The 27,127-nt window shown below is 45.4% G+C and overlaps 1 protein-coding gene across 5 annotated transcripts in view; it reads left to right on the top strand.

Moving 5' to 3' along the window:
- Nucleotides 1-27,127, top strand: part of LOC130274414 (uncharacterized) — a 245,551-nt gene that overhangs the window by 43,711 nt on the left and 174,713 nt on the right. For all 5 annotated transcript variants that reach the window (XM_056522734.1, XM_056522733.1, XM_056522735.1 and 2 more), the window contains exons 8-9: nt 13,530-13,620; nt 16,153-16,181. In XM_056522734.1, coding sequence (XP_056378709.1) covers nt 13,530-13,620; nt 16,153-16,181 — 120 coding nt within the window. The remainder of the gene's footprint in view (nt 1-13,529; nt 13,621-16,152; nt 16,182-27,127) is intronic.

The raw sequence follows: 27,127 nt of genomic DNA, 5'->3' as shown, positions 1-27,127 counted from the left end.
ATACCCCTATGTCCACCCCTATGCAAGTCCCTAATTTAGGCCTCAAATGCGCATGGTGCTCTCTCACTTTGGAGCCTTGTGGTATTTCAGGGCAACAGTTTTTGGACACATTCGCCGTACTCGGGAGAAATTGCCTAACAAATTTTGGGGGGTATTTTCTGCTTATACCCTTTTAAAAATGTTAAATTTTTGGGAAAACAAGCATTTTAGGTAAAAAAAAAATATTTTTACATATGCAAAAGTCGTGAAACTTAACCCCTTGTTACGTTCCCCGAGAGGTCTAGTTTCCAAAATAGTATGCCATGTGTTTTTTTTTTTTGCTGTTCTGGCACCATAGGGGCTTCCTAAATGCGGCATGCCCTCAGAGCAAAATTTGCTTTCGAAAAGCCAAATGTGACTCCTTCTCTTCTGAGACCTGTAGTGCGCCAGCAGAGCACTTTTCACCCCCATATTGGGTGTTTTCTGAATCGGGAGAAATTGGGCTTCAATTTTTGGTTGGGTATTTTCTGCTATTACCCTTTTTAAAAATTTAAAACTTTTGGGAAACCAAGCATTTTAGGAAAAAAAAATTTTTTTTTACATATGCAAAAGTCGTGAAACCCCTGTGGGGTATTAAGGTTCACTTTACCCCTTGTTATGTTAACCGAAGGGTCTAGTTTCCAAAATGGTATGTCATCTGTTTTTTTTTTTGCTGTTCTGGCACCATAGGGACTTCCTAAAGGTGACATGCCCCCCAAAAACCATTTGTCGCTCCTTCCCTTCTGAGCCCTCTACTGCGCCCACCGAATACTTTACATAGACATATGAGGTATGTGCTTACTTGAGAGAAATTGGGTTTCAAATAAAGTAAAAATGTTCTCCTTTTCACCCCTTGCAAAAGTTCAAAAATTGGGTCTACAATCATGCGAGTGTAAAAAATGAAGATTGTGAATTTTAAAATGCTGACTGAATGTCATTTTGAATACTTTGGGGGGTGCAGTTTTTATAATGGGGTCATTTATGGGGTATTTCTAATATGAAGACCCTTCAAATCCACTTCAAACCTGAACTGGTCACTGAAAAATAGTGAGTTAGAAAATTTTGTGAACAATGTGAAAATTGATGCTGAACTTTGAAGCCCTCTGGTGTCTTCCAAAAGTAAAAACTCATAAATTTTATGATGCAAACATAAAGTAGACATAATGTAAATGTGAACCCAAAAAAAAATTTTTTTTGAATATCCATTTTCCTTACAAGCAGAGAGCTTCAAAGTTAGAAAAGGATGCAAGTTACCACTAAAATTTACCACTATGTTAAAGTAGAATATGTCATGAAAAAACAATCTCAGAATCAGAATGATAAGTAAAAGCATTCCAGAGTTATTAATGTTCAAAGTGACAGTGGTCAGAATTGCAAAAAATGGCCGAGTCCTTAAGGTGAAAAAGGGCTAAGTCCTTAAGGGGTTAAGGACAGGGTCAAATGGAGTGGATCCACAGCATATTTAACACTGCGGATGCGCCATCGGCGCATCCGCAACATGAAATACGCTGCAGATGTGCCCAATGTGACCTTGACATTACTATGCATGATTGTTACCAGACCAGAATCTAAAGTAAACGTAACTGCGTTTTGCCCAGATTCGCCTTGGTAACAGTGCGGCAGATCAGACTCTGAAGTACCAGTCACTATTTGTGTATTCTTTTGATCAATTTTGAGATGTTTTCCCGACACACAGTAAGTGAATATATTGTCTCCCATGCTGATCTACGCTTATAAACACATGACATAATCAGCAGCAAATATATTTGCTACCTTCCAGGCTTCCATCTGTCACACAGCCCACTATTTCACAGATGACATGAATAATCGCTCTATTATACCAGTAATGACTGTTAGTTTAGTGAAAATGAAACCATTATTTGTGTGTTATAGTATAGGTGCGCCTCTGCTGCTGTATACACTGGTATGGGCAAAGCAGGTAAATGTCTCTACATGTAATGTTATATAACACTATCTTTTTTATTCCAGCACAGCTATATTTTTTTAAATGTTATTACCGTAACTGGGTCATGTGATCACCAGTCTGACGTTTCATACCTTCCAGTGCTTAAAGAGTACCTCTCATTAACTTTATAGATGTTATAATCCTCCCAGTTCACTTCTATTATTTTTTAGTTTTCTACCTTGATATTGCTCTCTATTTTCTGCTCAGTCTCAGTCAGATTCACAGACTGGAAAGGAGCATTACCCAGCAGGCTGTGACATCATCTGAAGCCATGCATCATCCTTCTGTGACATCATCTGCTACACACAGCCCAGAGCAGTTCAGTGTGAGATGAGCTATGATTGGCTAAGGCTGCACACATCCTCTTCAGCAATCCAGACTGCAATTCCTGATTTTGGACTTCTGCCAGGCCACGATGAGTTCAAAGTCTGTGAAAGAAATTTGGGGGAAATGTGCTCTGGACAAGTAGGGAGACACCTAGTGGCAGCTTTTTTAAACACAAATAACATTTTTTTTTTTTTTAAACAAAGTACATTAGAAAGATTTTTTATTTACCACAAGTTGTGCAATAGAAAAAGTTTGTTTTAATGATAGTGCCCATTTAATGTCTCTGAGCAGAATGTCAGTTCAGGGTTCTGACTTCTTGGGGAATACAGGATAACATCATCACCTACTAGATCCATCTTTTTAGCTCTCAGATTCCTCCTCACTCCTCCCAGCTCCATCTGCCCTATGGGATCAGGATATATAGTAGTTATACACCTTCCCTTTAGCTCTATCTGTATACTGCTGCTGCTGTCTCTATGGAATCAGGATATATAATAGTTATACATTTCCTCTCAAGCTCTATCTGTATACTGCTGCTATCTCTATGGGATCAGGATATATAGTAGTTATACACCTTCCCTTTAGCTCTATCTGTATACTGCTGCTGCTGTCTCTATGGAATCAGGATATATAATAGTTATACATTTCCTCTCAAGCTCTATCTGTATACTGCTGCTATCTCTATGAGTTCAGGATATATAGTAATTATACACCTTCCCTCCAGATCTATCTGTATACTGCTGCTATCTCTATGGGATCAGGATGTATAGTACTTATACACCTTCCCTCCAGCTCTATCTGTATACTGCTGCAATCTCTATGGGATCAGGATATATTGTAGTTATACACCTCCCCTCCAGCTTTGTCTGTATACTGCTGCTATCTCTATGGGATGAGGATATATAGAAGTTATACACCTTCCCTCTTGCTCTATCTGTATACTGCTCTTGCTATCTCTATGTAATCAGGATATATAGTAGATATACACCTCCCCTCCAGCTCTACTACTGCTGATATCTCTATTGGATCAGGATTTATAGTAGTTATTCAGCTCCCCTCCAGCTCTATCTGTATACTGCTGCTGCTATCACTATGGCATCCAGATATATAATAGTTATACACCTCCTCTCCAGCTCTATCTGTATACTGCTGCTATCTTTATGGGATCAGGATATATAGTAGTTATACACCTTCCCTCCAAATAGCATTTTATTGGGTATTGTATGACATTATTATGTAGGCACTGCATGACAGGGTTTTGTGGGCCCTATTTGGTACTGTTTTGCACTGTACTGTATAGTGGTATTACTGTTACACTATCATTTAGTCACTTCATACAGTATTATCTTGGATATTGGTATTTGATACTGTAGGTTGCCATTATTTAGGCACTGTCCGGGCATGCTGGGAGTTTTGCAACATCTGGAGATCCATGGTTTGGAACAGCGGCATGCGTCACTACATAACAACACAGATTTTTCATTCAGAGAAAAAAGAAATATAGCCAATAAAAAGATTAATTTTATATATATATATATATATATATATATATATATATATATATATATATATATATAAAACTCAACGTGTGTATGTATGTATGTGTGTGTATGTTCCAGCATCACGTCCAAACAGCTAAAGATATTAAAGGGGTAGTCCAGTGGTGAAAAACTTATCCCCTATCCTAAGGCCGACACGCCCCCTCAATACATCTCAATGGCAGAGCCGGAGATTGCCGAAGGCAGCGCTTCGGCTCTGCCATAGAGTTGTATTGAGGGGGCGTGTCGGCCGCCGCTTCGTGCAGAGGTCGACACGCCCCCTTCCCGCGGGCTGTCGGGGCTCCGTACAGGAGATCGCGGGGGGCCCCAGCGGTCGGACCCCCCGCGATCTCAAACTTATCCCCTATCCTTAGAATAGGGGATAAGTTGTTCACCACGGGCCACCACGGGACTACTCCTTTAACATGAAACTTGGCCACATGTTACTTATATGTCAACAACAAACATAGGATAGGTGATTTAACCCTTACTCACCCCCATTTGCCAGGGGCGGGGTTTATGTTTAAAGTCCTATACAAGTCAATGGGAAATATATGTTACTGCATAACTTCCAAACGGCTGGAGATATTTCAATAATACTTGGTCACATGTTACTTATATGTCCACTTAAAATATAGGATAATTAATTTAACCCTTAACTACCCCCAATTGTGAGGGTCAGGGTTTTTGTGTAAAGTCCCATGCAAATCAATGGGAAATGTATGTTCTCACATAACTTCTGTATGGCTGGAGATATTTCAATACCTGGTACACATATTACGGGTCGGGATAGGAGGACGGGATAGGAGGTCGGGATAGGAGGTCGGGATAGGAGGTCGGGATAGGAGGTCGGGATAGGAGGACGGGATAGGAGGACTGGATAGGAGGTCGAGATAGGAGGTTGGGATAGATGGACTGGATAGGAGGTCGGGATAGGAGGTCGGGATAGGAGCACGGGATAGGAGGTCGGGATAGGAGGTTGGGATAGGAGGACGGGATAGGAGGACGGGATAGGAGGACGGGATAGGAGGACGGGATAGGAGGTCGGGATAGGAGGTCAGGATAGGAGGTCAAGATAGGAGCACGGGATAGGAGGACGGGATAGGAGGTCTGGATAGGAGGTTGGGATAGGAGGTCGGGATAGGAGGACGGGATAGGAGGTCGGGATAGGAGGTCGAGATAGGAGGTTGAGATAGGAGGATGGGATAGGAGGTCGGGATAGGAGGTCGAGATAGGAGGTTGAGATAGGAGGACGGGATAGGAGGTTGGGATAGGGGGTCGGGATATGAGGACGGGATGTGAGGACGGGATATAAGGTCGAGATATGATGACGGGATAGGAGGTCGGGATGTGAGGACAAGATATGGGGTTGGGATATGACAACAATATATGAGGACGGGATATGAAGTCTAAAGCTTCCTCCTTTGTTTATTTTCCTCCGCAACAAGGATTAGGAAGGAAAAACCGGGTACAATTTGTCTGTATAAGTCAACTCAGATACTAATACTTATTCAAGATTATTTTTAAGGAAGAAAAGACCATTATATGGTCCCTTGACATATAGCATTTATGTATTTGTTTTAATACTTTAAAGTACATACAATGCCGTCATCGACAATCTCCTATATGTAAATGTTAACTTTACATTGTCAAATGACTTTCCTACAATAATCCCATATCCTCTGCCATCATAAATGAATCTAATTTTCACTCATTTACTTTGTACGTTGCGTGCCTCTAGTCGCTTAAATGTATAACCTTACATTAATCCCTGCATTATGTTGTTTGTGTTTGTACATTTTCTACCCACACATCCACTTTATAGGAGGTCAGTAGGGAAATGACATCCTGTTCTGTGCATATTACTCTCCATAATCAGGATTCTACCTGCCTCCCACTATCCTACCTCCATACGTCATGTCTTTCTATGTCATCCCTGTTTGATTTGTGTCCTGTGACGACAACTAGCACTGATTCATTACTTCTATCTATCAATTGAATGTCTAGTACAGCATTTCTCAAACAGTGTGTCTCCAGCTGTTGCAAAACTACATTTCCCAGCAGGCTGTCTAGGTATACTGGGATTTGTAGTTTTGCAACAGCTGGAGACACACTGTTTGGAAAACACTGATCTAGAAGGACCAGCTTTTGTATATCCCCATTCAAAAAAAGAATTTTTTTTTTTTAGAATGCTGCATTTTCTCGTTCCTCTGTTATTCCTCCTGGAATTGAATGAAAAAGATGATAACTAAGTGTTACTATTCCAAATAATTTGTGGGGTATGTCCTTACACCAGTTTTTCCTAACCTACTTTTATCTATCAACTTCATGTCTAGTACAGTCTTTCCTAAACAGTGTGTCTCCAGCTGTTGCAAAATTACAACTCCCAGCATTGGCTGTCCAGGCATGCTGGGAGTTGTAGTTTTGCAACAGCTGGAGACACACTGTTTAGAAAACACTGGTCTAGTAGGACCAGCTTTTGTATATCCCCATTCAAAATTTTTTTTATTTAAAATCTGAATTTTTTTTTTTAGAATGCTGCATTTTCTTGTTCCTCTGTTATTCCTCCTGGAATTGAATGAAAAAGTTGATAACTAAGTGTTACTATTCCAAATAATTTGTGGGGTATGTCCTTACACCAGTTTTTCCTAACCTACTTTTATCTAACAACTTCATGTCCAGTACAGTCTTTCCTAAACAGTGTGTCTCCAGCTGTTGCAAAATTACAACTCCCAGCATTGGCTGTCCAGGCATGCTGGGAGTTGTAGTTTTGCAACAGCTGGAGACACACTGTTTAGAAAACACTGGTCTAGTAGGACCAGCTTTTGTATATTCCCCATTCAAAAAATAACTAAAAATATGGATTATTTTTTTTTTTTAGAATTCTGCATTATTTTGTTCCTCTGTTATTCCTCCTGGAATTGTATGAATAAGTGGATAACTAGATGTTACTATTCCAATTGTTAGTGGGGTATGTCCTTATGTCAGTGTTTCCCAACCAGGGTACCTCCAGCTGTTGCAAAACTACAACTTCCAGCATGCCCGGACAGCCTTTGGCTGTCCGGGCATGCTGGGAGTTGTAGTTTTGCAACAGCTGGAGACACATTGTTTGGAAAACATTGTTCCAGTAAGACCAACTTTAGTGTATTCTCCATTCAAAAAACAATAATTCCGCCTGGAACTTAAAGGCAGGTGTTATATTTCAGCAGAATCCTAAAAGCAGAATTTCCGCAGCAGAATTTTCACAGCGTAAATTCTGTTGTGTGAATGGGACAGTGGAATCCCCATTCAAATCAATTTGCAGTAAATTTTGCGGAATTTCTGAACAGAATTTTTAAGCGGAATTCTGCACGAAAGTCTTGAACAGTCTGTGCGGTATTGCAGAGCCGGCGTTATGGGGGGAGAAAAATGGACAATTGCCCAGGGCCCCAACTCTCAAGGAGGGTCTCCCTAGAGATCCGGGATGCCAATTTCTTTTGCCTGGAGGAGCTCTAGTTTCAACTATTGTCACATCCTCAAGGAAACAAGAAACCTTTATTTTATACCTGTGTCAGGCATCGGCACAAAGCAGGGACTTTAAATGGGCACTGTCAATAAAACAAATTTTTGCTATTACACTCCTTATGGTAAGTAAAAAAAAATCTTTATAATGTACTTTGTTTAAAATGTTTACATTTTCTATGTTTTGTTTGTGTTTCAAAAAGCTGCCACTAGGTGTCTCCCTACTTGTCCAGAGCACATTCCCCCCCCCCCCCCCATCTCTTGCACAGACTTTGAACTCCTGCTGGCCTGGCAGAAGTCCAAAATCAGGAAATGCTAAGGGGGGGGGGGGTGCAGCCTTATCCAATCATAGCTCATCTCACACTGAACTGCTCTGGGCTGTGTGTAGCAGAGTGAGGGAGGAAGTTCTCCCCTGTATGGCTTCAGATGATGTCACGCCTGCTGGGGAACGCCCCTTCCCAGTCTGTGAATCTGACTGAGACTGAGCAGAAAGTTCAGAGCAATATCAAGGTAGAAAACTAAAAAATTATAATAAATAAAGGCCGGGGGGGGGGGGGGGGGGGGGGGGGTTATCATGATGGGGGCAGTGACCTGGGAGGATTATAAAATGTAACAAGATCATGAGAGGTTCTCCTTAAAGGACATCTGCAGCGTGATTAACACTTATCCCCTATCAAGTGTTTGATCGCGGGGGGTCCGACCGCTGGGACCCCCTGTGATCTCCTGTATGGGGCCGTGGCTGTCCCGTGCAGGGGGCGTGCCAGCCACAGCATGACGTTGCGGCCGGCACGCCTCCCCCAATAGAACTGTATTGGGACGGGGAGGAGACTCTAGGTCGACGCTACGCGCCTTAGCGCTCACAATGAGCGCTAATGGCGGCGCCCCGTTAGGGAGATCGAGGGGGGTCCCAGCGGTCGGACCCCCCGCGATCAAACACTTATCCCCTATCTTGTAGATAGGGGATAAGTGTATATTGTGCTACAGTTGTCCTTTAAAGCAAAAACTGTGCTGTAAGGACTCATTTACTCAGAGATTTATCAAAATCTGTCCAGAGAAAGTTGCTGCGTTGCCCATGGCAACCAATCAGATTGTTTCTTTCATTTTTGAAAAGGCCTCTGAAAAATGAAAGCAGAGATCTGATTGGTTGCTATGGGCAACTCAGCAACTTTTCCTCTGGACAGGTTTTGATAAATCTCCCCCTTTGTGTGCCCAAATCAACTGGTGCATTAGCGGCAATTCAGTCTGTGCAGCATTCCGCAGAAAGAATGAACATGTGCGTTCATTAGGTGGAACCCGGTATTTGAGAAATTCTGCCACGAAAATTAAATTAAAATAATGGGAGGCTGCTGCAACAGAATTTTCAAGCAGAATTTCACTTGAAAATTCCGTCATGGTATTTTCCCTACATTATCAGTACAGTTCCCAAGGTAAGAAAGTTATGAATTTGTGATTACATCATAGTCGTAAAACCACAAGTGTACAGGTTCTGTAGGGGTCTGAAGACCACAAGGGAACTGCAGACAAGGAAACAGCTCTTCTCCCACCTTTAATGTTGACAGTCTAGGATGGATACATTAAAGGGGTACTCCAGTGGAAAACTATTCTTTTCAAATCAACTGGTGCCAGAAAATGTAATAGATTTGTAAATAAATTCTATATAAAAATCTTAATCCTTCCAGTATTTATCAGCTGCTGTATGCTCCAGAGGAAGTTGTGTAGTTCTTTCCTGTCTGACCACAGTGCTCTCTGCTGACACCTCTGTCCGTGTCCGGAACTGTCCAGAGCAGCATAGGTTTGCTATGGGGATATTCTCCTGCTCTGGACAGTTCCTGACATGCCAAAGATGGAGGCCATACAGTTTTCACCTGGCCCGATACCCTTTTATATGGCCTCAGAGAACCTGCACAGGCTTCCACTAGAAGAGGGGAGAAATGACTAGAGCAGTGTTTCCCAACCAGGGTGCCTCCAGCTGTTGCAAAACTACAACTCCCAGCATGCCCGGACATTTCCCTGGTTGGGAGACACTGGACTAGAGAGTCATATATTTCAATATTTCATTATATGGGGTCCCATGTTTAACTCAGAGGCTAAAACTGGCTATGAATCAGTGTTGAAAGTTCACGACTATGTAGGGATATACAGCATTTCAGTATTTTCATGTGGAGGGGGGGGGGGGGGTGTTGGTAGTGTGTTGTGTCTGTGGTGGTGCTGGTGGGGTCATTGATGTACGTAATAACCTCCGGCTATATTTAAGGGGTACTCCGCCCCTATACATCTTATTCCCTATTCAAAGGATAAGGGATAAGATGTCTGATCGCGGGGACCACCACTGGGGATCTCCACAATCTCGGCTGCGGCACCCCAGACATCTGGTGCACTAAGCAAACTTCTCTCCGTGCCAAATGACTGGCGAAGCGGGACGGAGGCTCGTGACGCCACGGCCATGCCCCCTCAATGCAAGTCTATGGGAGGGGGTGTGAGGGCCGTCACGCTCCCTCCCATAGAATTGCATTGAGGGGGCATGGCCGTGACGTCACGAGCCTCCGGTGCTGCCCCTGATGCTCTAAACGAACTCTGGGTGCAGCAGGGAGATCGCGGGGGTCCCCAGCGGCGGGACCCCCCGTGATCAGACATCGTATCCCCTATCCTTTGGATAGGGGATAAGATGTCTAGGCGTGGAGTGCCCCTTTAACCCCTTCCCGCAGAATGTCATATATAAACGCCGGGTTGTGCAGTGCGTTCGCGCATCCCGGCGTTTATAAATGACATACAGTTAACCCGGCGATGCGCAGCATCGCACAGGTTAACTGGCAGAAGTCCCGCCGTTTCCAGCAGGGGACAACTTCTGCTTCACCCCCAGGACCATCCATTGATGGTCCTGGTCAGCGATCACTGTGATTGGTCCCTGTGGACCAATCACAGTGATCTAGGGTGAAAGTTCAGATCCCCCGCACTGCCCGCCCCTGGAAGTCGGGCAGAACGGGGGACGATGGCTGCGGGGGCTCGCGGCATAGGAGGGGGAACACGTGGGGACCGGCAGCCTTACCAGATCCAGCGGCGGGACCGAGGAGCAGCGCGGGACCGGCCACGTGGACGAGCAGCGACGGGACCGGCAGGTGAGTATATGGTCCTCAGAAGCAGCAGTGAAGAACTTCACTGCTGCTTCTAGGAGTCTGAAAACTACAACTCCCAGCATGCCTAGACAGCCTTTGGCTGTCTGGGCATGCTGGGAGTTGTAGTTTTGCAACAACTGGAGACACACTGGTTGGGAAACATTGTTTCTAACTCAGTGTTTCCTAACCTGTGTGCCTCCAGCTGTTGCAAAACTATAACTCCCAGCATGCACTAACAGACCATGCATGCTGGGAGTTGTAGTTTTGCAACATCTGGAGGGCCCCAGTTTGGAGACCATTGTATAATGGTCTCCAATCTGTGCTCTTCCAGCTGTTGCAAAACTACAACTCCCAGTATGCACTGGCTGTCCAGGCATGCTGATAGTTTTAGTTCAGCAACATCTGGCCCTTCAGATGTTGCCGAACTACAACTCCCAGCATGCCCTTCAGCTGTCTGGGCATGCTGGGAGTTGTAGTTTTGCAACAACTGGAGACACACTGGTTGGGAAACATTGTCTGTTTCTAACTCAGTGTTTCCTAACCTGTGTGCCTCCAGCTGTTGCAAAACTATAACTCCCAGCATGCATTAACAGACCATGCATGCTGGGAGTTGTGGTTTTGCAACAGCTGGTGCACCCCCCACCCCTGTGAATGTACAGGGTACATTCACATGGGCGAGGCTTTTACAGTGGGTTACTCGCTGCAAGTTTGAGATGCAGCAAATTTTGCGCTGGGAAACTCGCTGTAATCTCCCGCCCATGTGACTGTACCCTAAAAACACTGCACTACACCTACACAAAATAAAATAAAAAGTTAAAAACACTACATATACACATACCCCTACACAGCCCCCCTCCCCCAATAAGAACGTCCGGTACACCACTGTTTCCAAAGCAGAGCCTCCAGCTGTTGAAAAACAACAACTCCCAGTATTGCCGGACAGCCGTTGACTGTCCACGCATGCTGGGAGTTTTGCAACAGCTGGAGGCACCCTGTTTGGGAATCACTGGCGTAGACTACCCCTATGTCCACCCCTATGCAAATCCCTAATTTAGGCCTCAAATGCACATAGCGCTCTCACTTTGGAGCCCTGTCGTATTTCAAGGCAACAGTTTAGGGTCACATATGAGGTATCGCCGTACTCGGGAGAAATTGCGTTACAAGGTTTGGGGGGTATTTTCTTCTTTAACCCTTCATGAAAAGGAAATGTTGGGATCTACACCAGAATGTTAGTGTAAAAAATTAAAATTTTTTACACTAACATGCTGATGTTGCCCTATACTTTACATTTTCACAAGAGGTAAAAGGGAAAAAAGCCCCCCAAAACGCAATTGTAACGCAATTTCTCCCGACTACGGAGATACTCCATATGTGGGCGCAAAGTGCTCTGGGGGCGCACAACAAGGCCCAGAAGGGAGAGTGCACCATGTACATTTGAGGTGATTTGCACAGGGGTGGCTGATTGTTACAGCAGTTTTGACAAATGCAAAAAAAAAAAAACCCCACATGTGACCCCATTTCGGAAACTACACCCCTCACGGAATGTAATGAGGGGTGCAGTGAGAACTTACCCCCCACAGGTGTCTGACTGATCTTTGGAACAGTGGTCCTTGAAAATGAAAACTTGTACAGCCCACTGTTCCAAAGATCTGTCAGACACCAGTGGGGGCAAATGCTCACTGTACCCCTTGTTACGTTCCTCAAAGGGTCTAGTTTCCAAAATGGTATGCCATGTGTTTTTTTTGCTGTCCTGGCACCATAGGGGCTTCCTAAATGCGACATGCCCCCCCAAGCAAAATTTGCTCTCAAAAAGCCAAATATGACTCCTTCTCTTCTGAGCATTGTAGTTCGCCCATAGTGTACTTCAGGTCAACTTATGGGGTACCTCCATACTCAGAAGAGAAGGGGTTACAAATATTGGGGGGTATTTCCTGCTATTAACCCTTGGAAAAATGTGAAATTTGGGGGGAAACACACATTTTAGTGAAAAAAAAAAATTTTTTTTTACATATGCAAAAGTCGTGAAACACGTGTGGGGTATTAAGGCTCACTTTATTCCTTGTTATGTTCCTCAAGGGGTCTAGTTTCCAAAATGGTATGGCATGTGAGGTTTTTTTGCTGTTCTGGCACCATAGAGGCTTCCTAAATGCAACATGCCCCCCAAAAACCATTTCAGAATAACGTACTCTCTAAAATCCCCTTGTTGCTCCTTCGCTTCTGAGCCCTCTACTGCGCCCGCCGAACACTTTACATAGACATATGAGGTATGTGCTTACTCGAGAGAAATTGGGCTACAAATATAAGTATAAATTTTCTCCTTTTACCCCTTGTAAAAATTAAAAATTGGGTCTACAAGAACATGCGAGTGTAAAAAATGAAGATTGTGAATTTTCTCCTTCACTTTGCTTCTATTCCTGTGAAACACCTAAAGGGTTAAAATGCTGACTGAATGTCATTTTGAATACTTTGGGGGGTGCAGTTTTTATAATGGGGTCTTTTGTGGGGTATTTCTAATATGAAGACCCTTCAAATCCACTTCAAACCTGAACTGGTCCCTGAAAAATAGTGAGTTTGAAAATTTTGTGAAAAATTGGAAAATTTCTGCTGAACTTTGAAGCCCTCTGGTGTCTTCCAAAAGTAAAAACTCGTCACTTTTATGATGCAGACATAAAGTAGACATATTGTATATGTGAATAAAAATTTTTTTTATTTGTAATATACATTGTCCTTACAAGCAGAGAGCTTCAAAGTTAGAAAAATGCAAAATTTTCAAATTTTTCATCAAATTTTAGGATTTTTCACAAGGAAAGGATGCAAGTTACCACAAAATTTTACCACCATGTTAAAGGAGAATAGGTCACGAAAAAACAATCTCGGAATCAGAATGATAACTAAAAGCATTCCAGAGTTATTAATGTTTAAAGTGACAGTGGTCAGATGTGCAAAAAACGCTCTGGTCCTTAAGGCCAAAATGGGCTTTGGTCCTGAAGGGGTTAAGGAAAGATTACATAACTATTTTGAGTGAAATGATGTTTTATTTCTCATTATGTCATCTTTCTGCCTTAGGCCTTCCTGGCTCTGGATCAGTTTCACACTAAAGATCGAGCAAACCGGAAGCAGCGCTATTACCTAAACCATTTGGAGCCACAGACCTCAGGTTAGACAGAAATCATTGACGTGGATAAATACATTAGATCTGCCTGTCCTACATCCCAGAACTGAGAATGGATTCTTAAAGGGCTTCTTCCAGAAATCACATTATTTAAAAATGTTATTTATAAGTGACCTGTAGGATTGGATCAACTACCAGTATATTGTCTTATAAAAAATAATATTAATATGCCATTGCCCTGCTTCTGTCCTCAGCATAAATCCAGGGCCACATGGATTAAAGGGGTACTCCGGTGGAAAACTTTATTTTTTTTTTTTCTAAATCAACTGGTGCCCGAAAGTTAAACAGATTTGTAAATTACTTCTATTAAAAAATCTTAATCCTTCCAGTACTTATTAGCTGCTGAATACTGCAGAGGAAATAATTATTTTCTTTTTGGAACACAGATCTCTTCTCTCATCACGAGCACAGTTTAGGAACTGTCCAGAGCAGCATATGTTTTCTATGGGGGATTTTCTCCTACTCTGGACAGTTCTTAAAATGGGCAGAGATGTCAGCAGAGAGCTCTGTGTTCCAAAAAGAAAATAATTTCTTCTGTAGTATTCAGCAGCTAACAAGCACTGGAAGGATTAAGATTTTTTTTTATAGAAGTGATTTACAAATCTGTTTAACTTTCTGGCACCAGTTGATTTAAAAAAATAAATAAATAAATAAAAAATAAAAAAAAGGTTCCCACTATTGTACCCCTTTAAAGCAGTTATCCAGGATTAGAAACAGCACCACACCTGTTCTCAGGTTGTTTGTGGTATTGCAAGTCAGTTCCATTAAAGTGAATGGAGCCAAGTTGTAATACCACGTGTAACCTGAGGACAGGTGTGGCATTGTTTTTGGAAGAAATTTGTTCTGGTTTTCGATTCCTGCATAACCCCTTTAAAAATTCCTTACTGTATGTGTACCGTCCTAGATATTAGTTAGATTGGTTGATATCAGTATAGACATCACTACATCCATTGCAGCAATGTTTACATGCAGCCACATGTTCATTTTTTATTTTTTCTTAAATAACAAAATGTATTTTTTTTTAAAGCGTAGACCCTATGCACATCACTATTTTACTGCTCATTAGGGCATTGTGACGTATATAATGCGCAGTCACATGTAGACTGAGTATAGTCTATTAAAGGGGTACTCCACTGTCCCAGCGTTCGGAACATTTTGTTCCGAACGCTTGGAGCGGACGGCGGGGGTCGTGACGTCACGGTCATGCCCCCTCGTGATGTCACACCCCGAACCCTCGATTCAGGTCTATGGGAGGGGCCGTGACGTCACGAGCTCCGAAGCCCGCACCCAGTGTTGTAAACGGACGCCGATTGCTGCACAGAGATCGCTGGGGTCCCAGTTGCGGGAACCCTGCGATCAGACATCTTATCCCATATCCTTTAAATAGGGGAAAAGATGTCTAGGGGCGGAGTACCCCTTTAAAGCGATGACTGTTCCACAATATAGTTGTAGTTTTGCAACAGCTGGAGGCACCCTGGTTGGGAAACACTGGTCTAGAGAGACATACCGCCATTCTCATCTTTTGAGGACACAATGATAGCGTTGCCAAGGGCAGCAATAGGCATATCTCAAGGTGACTGTAATGGCATAGACCAGCAACATAAAGCAGCCCCCTGCCCCATGACCAGCATTGTGTACAGTGACCCCCCGACCTACGATCATTTCAACATACGATGCTTTTGTATGTCGGGGCCATCGCATAAACGGCTATCCGGCAGCGCAGACTGCTTCAGCTGCCACCGGATAGCCGTTTACAGTGCCCCGTGTGGTCCGCTGACGATCACTTACCTGTCCTCGGGGCTCCGGAGCGTCCTCTTCGGGATCCCCTGCATCGCCGGCGCTCTCCATCGTCGTCATCACGTCGCTGCGCACGCCGTCCCCTCATCCAATAGGAGCGGCGTGCGTAGCGATGTGATGGCGGCGACGGAGAGCGAGGATGCCGGGGAAGCAGAGGCCTTGCCGGAGCGTCGGGGACACCCCGGGGACGCGGCGATAGCGATGAACGGCGACATCCAGGGCAGCGGTGACGAGCGATGACGGTCTGGAGCGGCGGGGACAGGTGAGTACAACCTTTAACCTTTAATACCAGTGGTCTTCAACCTGCGGACCTCCAGATGTTGCAAAACTACAACTCCCAGCATGCCCGGACAGCCGTTGGCTGTCCGGGCATGCTGGGTGTTGTAGTTTTGCAACATCTGGAGGTCCGCAGGTTGTAGACCACTGTCCTATACTTTACATTGCACGGATCCCTCAACATGCGATGGCTTCAACAAACGATGGTCCATTTGGAACGGATTACCATCGTATGTTGAGGGACCACTGTATAAAGTGATAGACGGCGTCGATTACCAGCAAATGCAGAGGTCATGACCCCCAAATTTAGTGAACCAGGAGTTATAGCAGGTGGCACCCAGGAGGGTGAAACATTCTTCATCCCAATTCGCTTCATGTCCTTTATTACACTGTAGATTTATTAGACTTACAACTTATCATTTCCTATCATTTCCTATTATACAGGTTTCGAAGGAACACAAGCCAAATTGCCAGTGAGTACCTTTTTGCTTTCTTTTGGTATTATTGCGGTATAACACAACTCCTACAAGAAATTAGACTGCGCCACCTTACCAAGCTGAGCATGTGATGTAATTGATGTAAATCTACAGGGTGGGCCGTTTATATGGATACACCTTAATAAAATGGGAATGGTTGGTGATATTAACTTCCTGTTTGTGGTCCATTAGTATATGTGAGGGGGGAAACTTTTCAAGATGGGTGGTGACCATGGCGGCCATTTTGAATCCAACTTTTGTTTTTTCAATATGAAGAGGGTCATGTGACACATCAAACTTATTGGGAATTTCACAAGAAAAACAATGATTTGCTTGGTTTTAACGTAACTTTATTCTTTCATGAGTTATTTACAAGTTTCTGACCACTTATAAAATGTGTTCAATGTGCTGCCCATTGTGTTGGATTGTCAATGCAACCCTCTTCTCTATATACTGCTATATACTACTATATACACCGCAGGAGAAATGCTTGCACAGGCTTCCAGTATCCGTATACACTGCTATATACTACTATATACACCGCAGGAGAAATGCTAGCACAGACTTCCAGTATCCGTATACACTGCTATATACTACTATATACACCGCAGGAGAAATGCAAGCACAGGCTTCCAGTATCCGTATACACTGCTATATACTACTATATACACCGCAGGAGAAATGCTAGCACAGTCTTCCAGTATCCGTATACACTGCTATATACTACTATATACACCGCAGGAGAAATGCTAGCACAGGCTTCCAGTATCCGTATACACTGCTATATACTACTATATACACCGCAGGAGAAATGCTAGCACAGGCTTCCAGTATCCGTATACACTGCTATATACTACTATATACACCGCAGGAGAAATGCTAGCACAGGCTTCCAGTATCCGTATACACTGCTATATACTACTATATACGCCGCAGGAAAAATGCTAGCACAGGCTTCCAGTATCCGTATACACTGCTATATTCTACTATATACACCACAGGAGAAATGCTAGCACAGGCTTCCAGTATCCTTATACACTGCTATATACTACTATATACACCGCAGGAGAAATGCTAGCACAGTCTTCCAGTATCCGTATACACTGCTATATACTACTATATACACCGCAGGAGAAATGCTAGCACAGGCTTCCAGTATCCGTATACACTGCTATATACTACTATATACGCCGCAGGAAAAATGCTAGCACAGGCTTCCAGTATCCGTATACACTGCTATATACTACTATATACACCGCAGGAGAAATGCAAGCACAGGCTTTCAGTATCCGTATACACTGCTATATACTACTATATACACCGCAGGAGAAATGCAAGCACAGGCTTCCAGTATCCGTATACACTGCTATATACTACTATATACACCGCAGGAGAAATGCTAGCACAGTCTTCCAGTATCCGTATACACTGCTATATACTACTATATACACCGCAGGAGAAATGCTAGCACAGGCTTCCAGTATCCGTATACACTGCTATATACTACTATATACACCGCAGGAGAAATGCTAGCACGGGCTTCCAGTATCCGTATACACTGCTATATACTACTATATACACCGCAGGAGAAATACTAGCACAGGCTTCCAGTATCCGTATACACTGCTATATACTACTATATACACTGCAGGAGAAATGCTAGCACAGGCTTCCAGTATCCGTATACACTGCTATATACTACTATATACACCGCAGGAGAAATGCTAGCACAGGCTTCCAGTATCCATATACACTGCTATATACACCGCAGGAGAAATGCTAGCACAGGCTTCCAGTATCCGTATACACTGCTATATACTACTATATACACCGCAGGAGAAATGCTAGCACAGGCTTCCAGTATCCGTATACACTGCTATATACTACTATATACACCGCAGGAGAAATGCTAGAACAGGCTTCCAGTATCCGTATACACTGCTATATACTACTATATACACCGCAGGAGAAATGCTAGCACAGGCTTCCTATATCCGTATACACTGCTATATACTACTATATACACCGCAGGAGAAATGCTAGCACAGGCTTCCAGTATCCATATACACTGCTATATACACCGCAGGAGAAATGCTAGCACAGGCTTCCAGTATCCGTATACACTGCTATATACTACTATATACACCGCAGGAGAAATGCTAGCACAGGCTTCCAGTATCCGTATACACTGCTATATACTACTATATACACCGCAGGAGAAATGCTAGCACAGGCTTCCAGTATCCGTATACACTGCTATATACTACTATATACACCGCAGGAGAAATGCTAGCACAGGCTTCCAGTATCCGTATACACTGCTATATACTACTATATACACCGCAGGAGAAATACTAGCACAGGCTTCCAGTATCCGTATACACTGCTATATACTACTATATACACTGCAGGAGAAATGCTAGCACAGGCTTCCAGTATCCGTATACACTGCTATATACTACTATATACACCGCAGGAGAAATGCTAGCACAGGCTTCCAGTATCCATATACACTGCTATATACACCGCAGGAGAAACGCTAGCACAGGCTTCCAGTATCCGTATACACTGCTATATACTACTATATACACCGCAGGAGAAATGCTAGCACAGGCTTCCAGTATCCGTATACACTGCTATATACTACTATATACACCGCAGGAGAAATGCTAGAACAGGCTTCCAGTATCCGTATACACTGCTATATACTACTATACACACCGCAGGAGAAATGCTAGCACAGGCTTCCTATATCCGTATACACTGCTATATACTACTATATACACCGCAGGAGAAATGCTAGCGCAGGCTTCCAGTATCCGTATACACTACTATATACTACTATATACACCGCAGGAGAAATGCTAGCACAGGCTTCCAGTATCCGTATATACTGCTATATACTACTATATACACCGCAGGAGAAATGCTAGCACAGGCTTCCAGTATCCGTATACACTGCTATATACTACTATATACACCGCAGGAGAAATGCTAGCACAGGCTTCCAGTATCCGTATACACTGCTATATACTACTATATAAACCGAATGAGAAATGCTAGCACAGGCTTCCAGTATCCGTATACACTGCTATATACTACTATATACACCGCAGGAGAAATGCTAGCACAGGCTTCCAGTATCCGTATACACTGCTATATACTACTATATACACCGCAGGAGAAATGCTAGCACAGGCTTCCAGTATCCGTATACACTGCTATATACTACTATATACACCGCAGGAGAAATACTAGCACAGGCTTCCAGTATCCGTATACACTGCTATATACTACTATATACACTGCAGGAGAAATGCTAGCACAGGCTTCCAGTATCCGTATACACTGCTATATACTACTATATACACCGCAGGAGAAATGCTAGCACAGGCTTCCAGTATCCATATACACTGCTATATACACCGCAGGAGAAATGCTAGCACAGGCTTCCAGTATCCGTATACACTGCTATATACTACTATATACACCGCAGGAGAAATGCTAGCACAGGCTTCCAGTATCCGTATACACTGCTATATACTACTATATACACCGCAGGAGAAATGCTAGAACAGGCTTCCAGTATCCGTATACACTGCTATATACTACTATATACACCGCAGGAGAAATGCTAGCACAGGCTTCCTATATCCGTATACACTGCTATATACTACTATATACACCGCAGGAGAAATGCTAGCGCAGGCTTCCAGTATCCGTATACACTACTATATACTACTATATACACCGCAGGAGAAATGCTAGCACAGGCTTCCAGTATCCGTATACACTGCTATATACTACTATATACACCGCAGGAGAAATGCTAGCACAGGCTTCCAGTATCCGTATACACTGCTATATACTACTATATACACCGCAGGAGAAATGCTAGCACAGGCTTCCAGTATCCGTATACACTGCTATATACTACTATATACACCGAATGAGAAATGCTAGCACAGGCTTCCAGTATCCGTATACACTGCTATATACTACTATATACACCACAGGAGAAATACTAGCACAGGCTTCCAGTATCCGTATACACTGCTATATACTACTATATACACCGCAGGAGAAATACTAGCACAGGCTTCCAGTATCCGTATACACTGCTATATACTACTATATACACTGCAGGAGAAATGCTAGCACAGGCTTCCAGTATCCGTATACACTGCTATATACTACTATATACACCGCAGGAGAAATGCTAGCACAGGCTTCCAGTATCCGTATACACTGCTATATACTACTATATACACCGCAGGAGAAATGCTAGCACAGGCTTCCAGTATCCGTATACACTGCTATATACTACTATATACACCGCAGGAGAAATGCTAGCACAGGCTTCCAGTATCCGTATACACTGCTATATACTACTATATACACCAAATGAGAAATGCTAGCACAGGCTTCCAGTATCCGTATACACTGCTATATACTACTATATACACCGCAGGAGAATTGCTAGCACAGGCTTCCAGTATCTGTATACACTGCTATATACTACTATATACACCGCAGGAGAAATGCTAGCACAGGCTTCCAGTATCCGTATACACTGCTATATACTACTATGTACACCGCAGGAGAAATGCTAGCACAGGCTTCCAGTATCCGTAGTTTCAGGTGCTGCAGAATGGGCAAAACAAAAATTGGAACAGGATCCTCAGTTTACTCAGAAGATTTTGTTCAGTGATAAGGAAACTTTAATGTGAATGTGAAGTTAACAAACAAAACCACCGCTATTGGTCTGACACTAACCCATATTGGATAGCTCCCTCCAAGACTGTTGGAACACAAAAATTGATGTTATGGTGTGTTATATGGGGTACAAAGATCCGGCATGCAAGCCACACCCCACCTCACAAAAACACGCCCAAAGTTTAAGCCCCACCCCTTTTATTATCTGCCCTTTTTGTGCATCGGTGTTACGCCGAGCGCTCCGGGTCCCCGCTCCTCCCCGGAACGCTCGCAACATCCTCGCAATTGCAGCGCCCCGGTCAGACCTGCTGACCGGGTGCGCTGCAATACCTCTCTCAGCCGGGATGCGATTTGCGATGCGGGAGGCGCCCGCTCGCGATGCGCATCCCGGCTCCCGTACCTGACTCGCTCTCGGTCGGTCTTGTCCCGGCGTGCGCGGCCCCGCTCCTTAGGGCGCACGCGCGCCGGGTCTCTGCAATTTAAAGGGCCACTGCGCCACTGATTGGCGCAGTTGGCTTAATTAGTGTGTTCACCTGTGCACTCCCTATTTATACCTCACTTCCCCTGCACTCCCTCGCCGGATCTTGTTGCCATTGTGCCAGTGAAAGCGTTTCCTTGTGTGTTCCTAGCCTGTGTTCCAGACCTCCTGCCGTTGCCCCTGACTACGATCCTTGCTGCCTGCCCCGACCTTCTGCTACGTCCGACCTTGCTCTTGTCTACTCCCTTGTACCGCGCCTATCTTCAGCAGTCAGAGAGGTTGAGCCGTTGCTGGTGGATACGACCTGGTTGCTACCGCCGCTGCAAGACCATCCCGCTTTGCGGCGGGCTCTGGTGAATACCAGTAGCAACTTAGAACCGGTCCACCAGCACGGTCCACGCCAATCCCTCTCTGGCACAGAGGATCCACCTCCTGCCAGCCGAAGCGTGACAGTAGATCCGGCCATGGATCCCGCTGAAGTCCCACTGCCAGTTGTCGCCGACCTCACCACGGTGGTCGCCCAGCAGTCGCAACAGATAGCGCAACAAGGCCACCAGCTGTCTCAACTGACCGTGATGCTACAGCAGCTACTACCACAGCTTCAGCAATCATCTCCTCCGCCAGCTCCTGCACCTCCTCCGCAGCGACTGGCCGCTTCCGGCCTACGATTATCCTTGCCGGATAAATTTGATGGGGACTCTAAGTTTTGCCGTGGCTTTCTTTCGCAATGTTCCCTGCACTTGGAGATGATGTCGGACCAGTTTCCTACTGAAAGGTCTAAGGTGGCTTTCGTAGTCAGCCTTCTGTCTGGGAAAGCTCTGTCATGGGCCACACCGCTCTGGGACCGCAATGACCCCGTCACTGCCTCTGTACACTCCTTCTTCACGGAGATTCGAAGTGTCTTTGAGGAACCTGCCCGAGCCTCTTCTGCTGAGACTGCCCTGCTGAACCTGGTCCAGGGTAATTCTTCTGTTGGCGAGTACGCCATCCAATTCCGTACTCTTGCCTCCGAATTATCCTGGAATAATGAGGCCCTCTGCGCGACCTTTAAAAAAGGCCTATCCAGCAACATTAAAGATGTTCTGGCCGCACGAGAAATTCCTGCTAACCTGCATGAACTCATTCATCTGGCCACCCGCATTGACATGCGTTTTTCCGAAAGGCGTCAGGAGCTCCGCCAGGATATGGACTTTGTTCGCACGAGGCGTTTTTTCTCCCCGGCTCCTCTCTCCTCTGGTCCTCTGCAATCCGTTCCTGTGCCTCCCGCCGTGAAGGCTATGCAAGTTGACCGGTCTCGCTTGACACCTCAAGAGAGGACACGACGCCGCATGGAGAATCTGTGCCTATACTGTGCCGGTACCGAACACTTCTTGAAGGATTGTCCTATCCGTCCTCCCCGTCTGGAAAGACGTACGCTGACTCCGCACAAAGGTGAGACAGTTCTTGATGTCAACTCTGCTTCTCCACGCCTTACTGTGCCTGTGCGGATATCTTCCTCTACCTTCTCCTTCTCTACTATGGCCTTCTTGGATTCCGGATCTGCAGGAAATTTAATTTTGGCCTCCCTCATCAACAGGTTCAACATCCCGGTGACCAGTCTCGCCAGACCCCTCTACATCAATTCTGTTAACAATGAAAGATTGGACTGTACCGTGCGTTACCGCACGGAACCTCTCCTAATGTGCATCGGACCTCATCACGAAAAAAATTAGTTTTTGGTCCTCTCCAACTGCACTTCCGAAATTCTTCTTGGATTACCGTGGCTTCAACGCCATTCCCCAACCCTTGATTGGTCCACAGGAGAAATCAAGAGCTGGGGTACTTCTTGTTTCAAGGACTGTCTTAAACCGGTTCCCAGTACTCCCTGCCGCGACCCTGTGGTTCCCCCTGTAACCGGTCTTCCTAAGGCTTATATGGACTATGCTGACGTGTTTTGCAAAAAGCAAGCTGAGACTTTACCTCCTCACAGGCCTTATGACTGTCCTATTGACCTCCTCCCGGGTACTACTCCACCCCGGGGCAGAATTTATCCTCTGTCTGCCCCAGAGACTCTTGCCATGTCTGAATACATCCAGGAAAATTTTAAAAAGGAGTTTATCCGCAAATCCTCCTCTCCTGCCGGAGCTGGATTTTTTTTTGTGTCCAAAAAAGATGGCTCCCTACGTCCTTGCATTGATTACCGCGGACTTAATAAAATCACGGTAAAGAACCGCTACCCCCTTCCTCTTATCTCGGAACTCTTTGATCGCCTTCAAGGTGCCCACATCTTTACCAAACTGGACTTAAGAGGTGCTTATAATCTCATCCGCATCAGGGAGGGGGACGAATGGAAGACTGCATTTAACACCAGAGATGGACACTTTGAGTATCTGGTCATGCCCTTTGGCCTGTGCAACGCCCCTGCCGTCTTCCAAGACTTTGTTAATGAAATTTTTCGTGATCTCTTATATTCCTGTGTTGTGGTTTATCTGGACGATATTCTGATTTTTTCTGCCAACTTAGAAGAACACCGCCAGCATGTCCGCATGGTTCTTCAGAGACTTCGAGACAATCAACTTTATGCCAAAATGGAGAAATGTCTGTTTGAATGTCAATCTCTTCCTTTCCTAGGATACTTGGTCTCTGGCCAGGGATTACAAATGGACCCAGATAAACTCTCTGCCGTCTTAGATTGGCCACGCCCCTCCGGACTCCGTGCTATCCAACGTTTTTTGGGGTTCGCCAATTATTACAGACAATTTATTCCACACTTTTCCACTATTGTGGCTCCTATCGTGGCTTTAACCAAGAAAAATGCCAATCCCAAGTCCTGGTCTCCCCAAGCGGAAGACGCATTTAAACGTCTCAAGTCTGCCTTTTCTTCTGCTCCCGTGCTCTCCAGACCTGACCCATCTAAACCCTTCCTATTGGAGGTAGATGCCTCCTCAGTGGGAGCTGGAGCTGTCCTTCTACAAAAAAATTCTTCCGGGCATGCTGTTACTTGTGGGTTTTTTTCTAGGACCTTCTCTCCGGCGGAGAGAAACTACTCCATCGGGGATCGAGAACTACTGGCCATTAAATTGGCGCTTGAGGAATGGAGGCATCTGCTGGAGGGATCAAAATTTCCAGTTATCATATACACCGATCACAAGAATCTCTCCTATCTCCAGTCTGCCCAACGGCTGAACCCTCGCCAGGCCAGGTGGTCGTTGTTCTTTGCCCGTTTTAACTTTGAAATTCATTTTCGTCCTGCCGACAAGAACATTAGGGCCGATGCCCTCTCTCGTCGTTCCTCGGATGCCTCGGAAGTAGAGGTCTCTCCGCAACACATCATTCCTCCTGACTGTCTGATCTCCACTTCTCCAGCCTCCATCAGGCAAACTCCTCCAGGGAAGACCTTCGTTTCTCCACGCCAACGTCTCGGGATTCTCAAATGGGGACATTCCTCCCACCTCGCAGGCCATGCGGGCATCAAAAAATCCTTGCAACTCATCTCTCGTTTCTATTGGTGGCCGACTCTGGAGACGGATGTTGTTGATTTTGTGCGGGCCTGTACTGTCTGTGCCCGGGATAAGACTCCTCGCCAGAAGCCTGCTGGTCTCCTTCATCCTCTGCCTGTCCCCGAACAGCCTTGGTCACTGATTGGTATGGACTTTATTACAGACTTACCCCCATCCCGTGGCAACACTGTTGTTTGGGTGGTCGTTGATCGATTTTCCAAGATGGCACATTTTATTCCTCTTCCTGGTCTTCCTTCAGCGCCTCAGTTGGCAAAAAAATTTTTGTACACATTTTTCGTCTTCACGGTTTGCCCACGCAGATCGTCTCGGATAGAGGTGTCCAGTTCGTGTCTAAATTCTGGAGGGCCCTCTGTAAACAGCTCAAGATTAAATTAAACTTCTCTTCTTCTTATCATCCCCAATCCAATGGGCAAGTAGAAAGAATTAACCAGGTCCTGGGTGACTATTTACGGCATTTTGTTTCCTCCCGCCAGGATGACTGGGCAGATCTTCTACCATGGGCCGAATTCTCATACAACTTCAGAGTCTCAGAATCTTCTGCTAAGTCCCCATTTTTCGTGGTGTACGGCCGTCACCCTCTTCCCCCCCTCCCTACTCCCTTGCCCTCTGGTTTGCCCGCTGTGGATGAAGTGACTCGTGATCTTTCCACCATATGGAAAGAGACCCAAAATTCTCTTTTACAGGCTTCATCCCGCATGAAAAGGTTTGCCGATAAGAAAAGAAGAACTCCCCCCATTTTTGCTCCCGGAGACAAGGTATGGCTCTCCGCTAAATATGTCCGCTTTCGTGTCCCCAGTTACAAACTGGGACCACGCTATCTTGGTCCTTTCAAAGTCTTGTGCCAGATTAACCCTGTCTCTTACAAACTCCTTCTTCCTCCTTCTCTTCGTATTCCCAATGCCTTCCATGTCTCTCTCCTTAAACCACTCATCATTAACCGCTTCTCTCCCAAACTTGTTTCTCCCACTCCTGTTTCCGGTTCTTCTGACGTCTTCTCCGTGAAGGAGATTCTGGCCTCCAAGACGGTCAGAGGGAAAAAAAATTTCTTGGTGGATTGGGAGGGCTGTGGCCCAGAAGAGAGATCCTGGGAACCTGAGGACAACATCCTAGACAAAAGTCTTGTCCTCAGGTTCTCAGGCTCCAAGAAGAGGGGGAGACCCAAGGGGGAGGGTACTGTTACGCCGAGCGCTCCGGGTCCCCGCTCCTCCCCGGAGCGCTCGCAACATCCTCGCAATTGCAGCGCCCCGGTCAGACCTGCTGACCGGGTGCGCTGCAATACCTCTCTCAGCCGGGATGCGATTTGCGATGCGGGAGGCGCCCACTCGCGATGCGCATCCCGGCTCCCGTACCTGACTCGCTCTCCGTCGGTCTTGTCCCGGCGCGCGCGGCCCCGCTCCTTAGGGCGCGCGCGCGCCGGGTCTCTGCAATTTAAAGGGCCACTGCGCCACTGATTGGCGCAGTTGGCTTAATTAGTGTGTTCACCTGTGCACTCCCTATTTATACCTCACTTCCCCTGCACTCCCTCGCCGGATCTTGTTGCCATTGTGCCAGTGAAAGCGTTTCCTTGTGTGTTCCTAGCCTGTGTTCCAGACCTCCTGCCGTTGCCCCTGACTACGATCCTTGCTGCCTGCCCCGACCTTCTGCTACGTCCGACCTTGCTCTTGTCTACTCCCTTGTACCGCGCCTATCTTCAGCAGTCAGAGAGGTAGAGCCGTTGCTGGTGGATACGACCTGGTTGCTACCGCCGCTGCAAGACCATCCCGCTTTGCGGCGGGCTCTGGTGAATACCAGTAGCAACTTAGAACCGGTCCACCAGCACGGTCCACGCCAATCCCTCTCTGGCACAGAGGATCCACCTCCTGCCAGCCGAAGTGTGACAATCGGTCTGACTTGCAAATCACACCCAGTCCCAGTTTTTGTAAAATCGAGTTAAGAACAATTTCTATGAAGGTCTGCCATGTGTATATACACTTTGTCTTTATTTACAGAAAACATGTGACAGCTGCACTATAATATACTGTATTATAGAGGAGATTTATCAAAACCTGTGCAGAGAAAGAGCGGTGCAGTCGCCCATAGCAACCAATCAAATCGTTTTGCTGAGGGCTTTTCCTCTGCAAAGGTTTTAATAAATCTCCCCCTATATGCCCCGGTCTGACCTCTATATGACAGAACCCAGCACCAATCACCCAGCACCCATCACCCATCCCCCAGCACCAATCACCCAGCACCCATCACCAATCACCCAG

Source organism: Hyla sarda, chromosome 5, assembly GCF_029499605.1.
Source record: "Hyla sarda isolate aHylSar1 chromosome 5, aHylSar1.hap1, whole genome shotgun sequence".
Taxonomy (NCBI): Eukaryota; Metazoa; Chordata; class Amphibia; order Anura; family Hylidae; genus Hyla; species Hyla sarda.
This window is presented reverse-complemented; position numbering and strand designations above follow the sequence as displayed.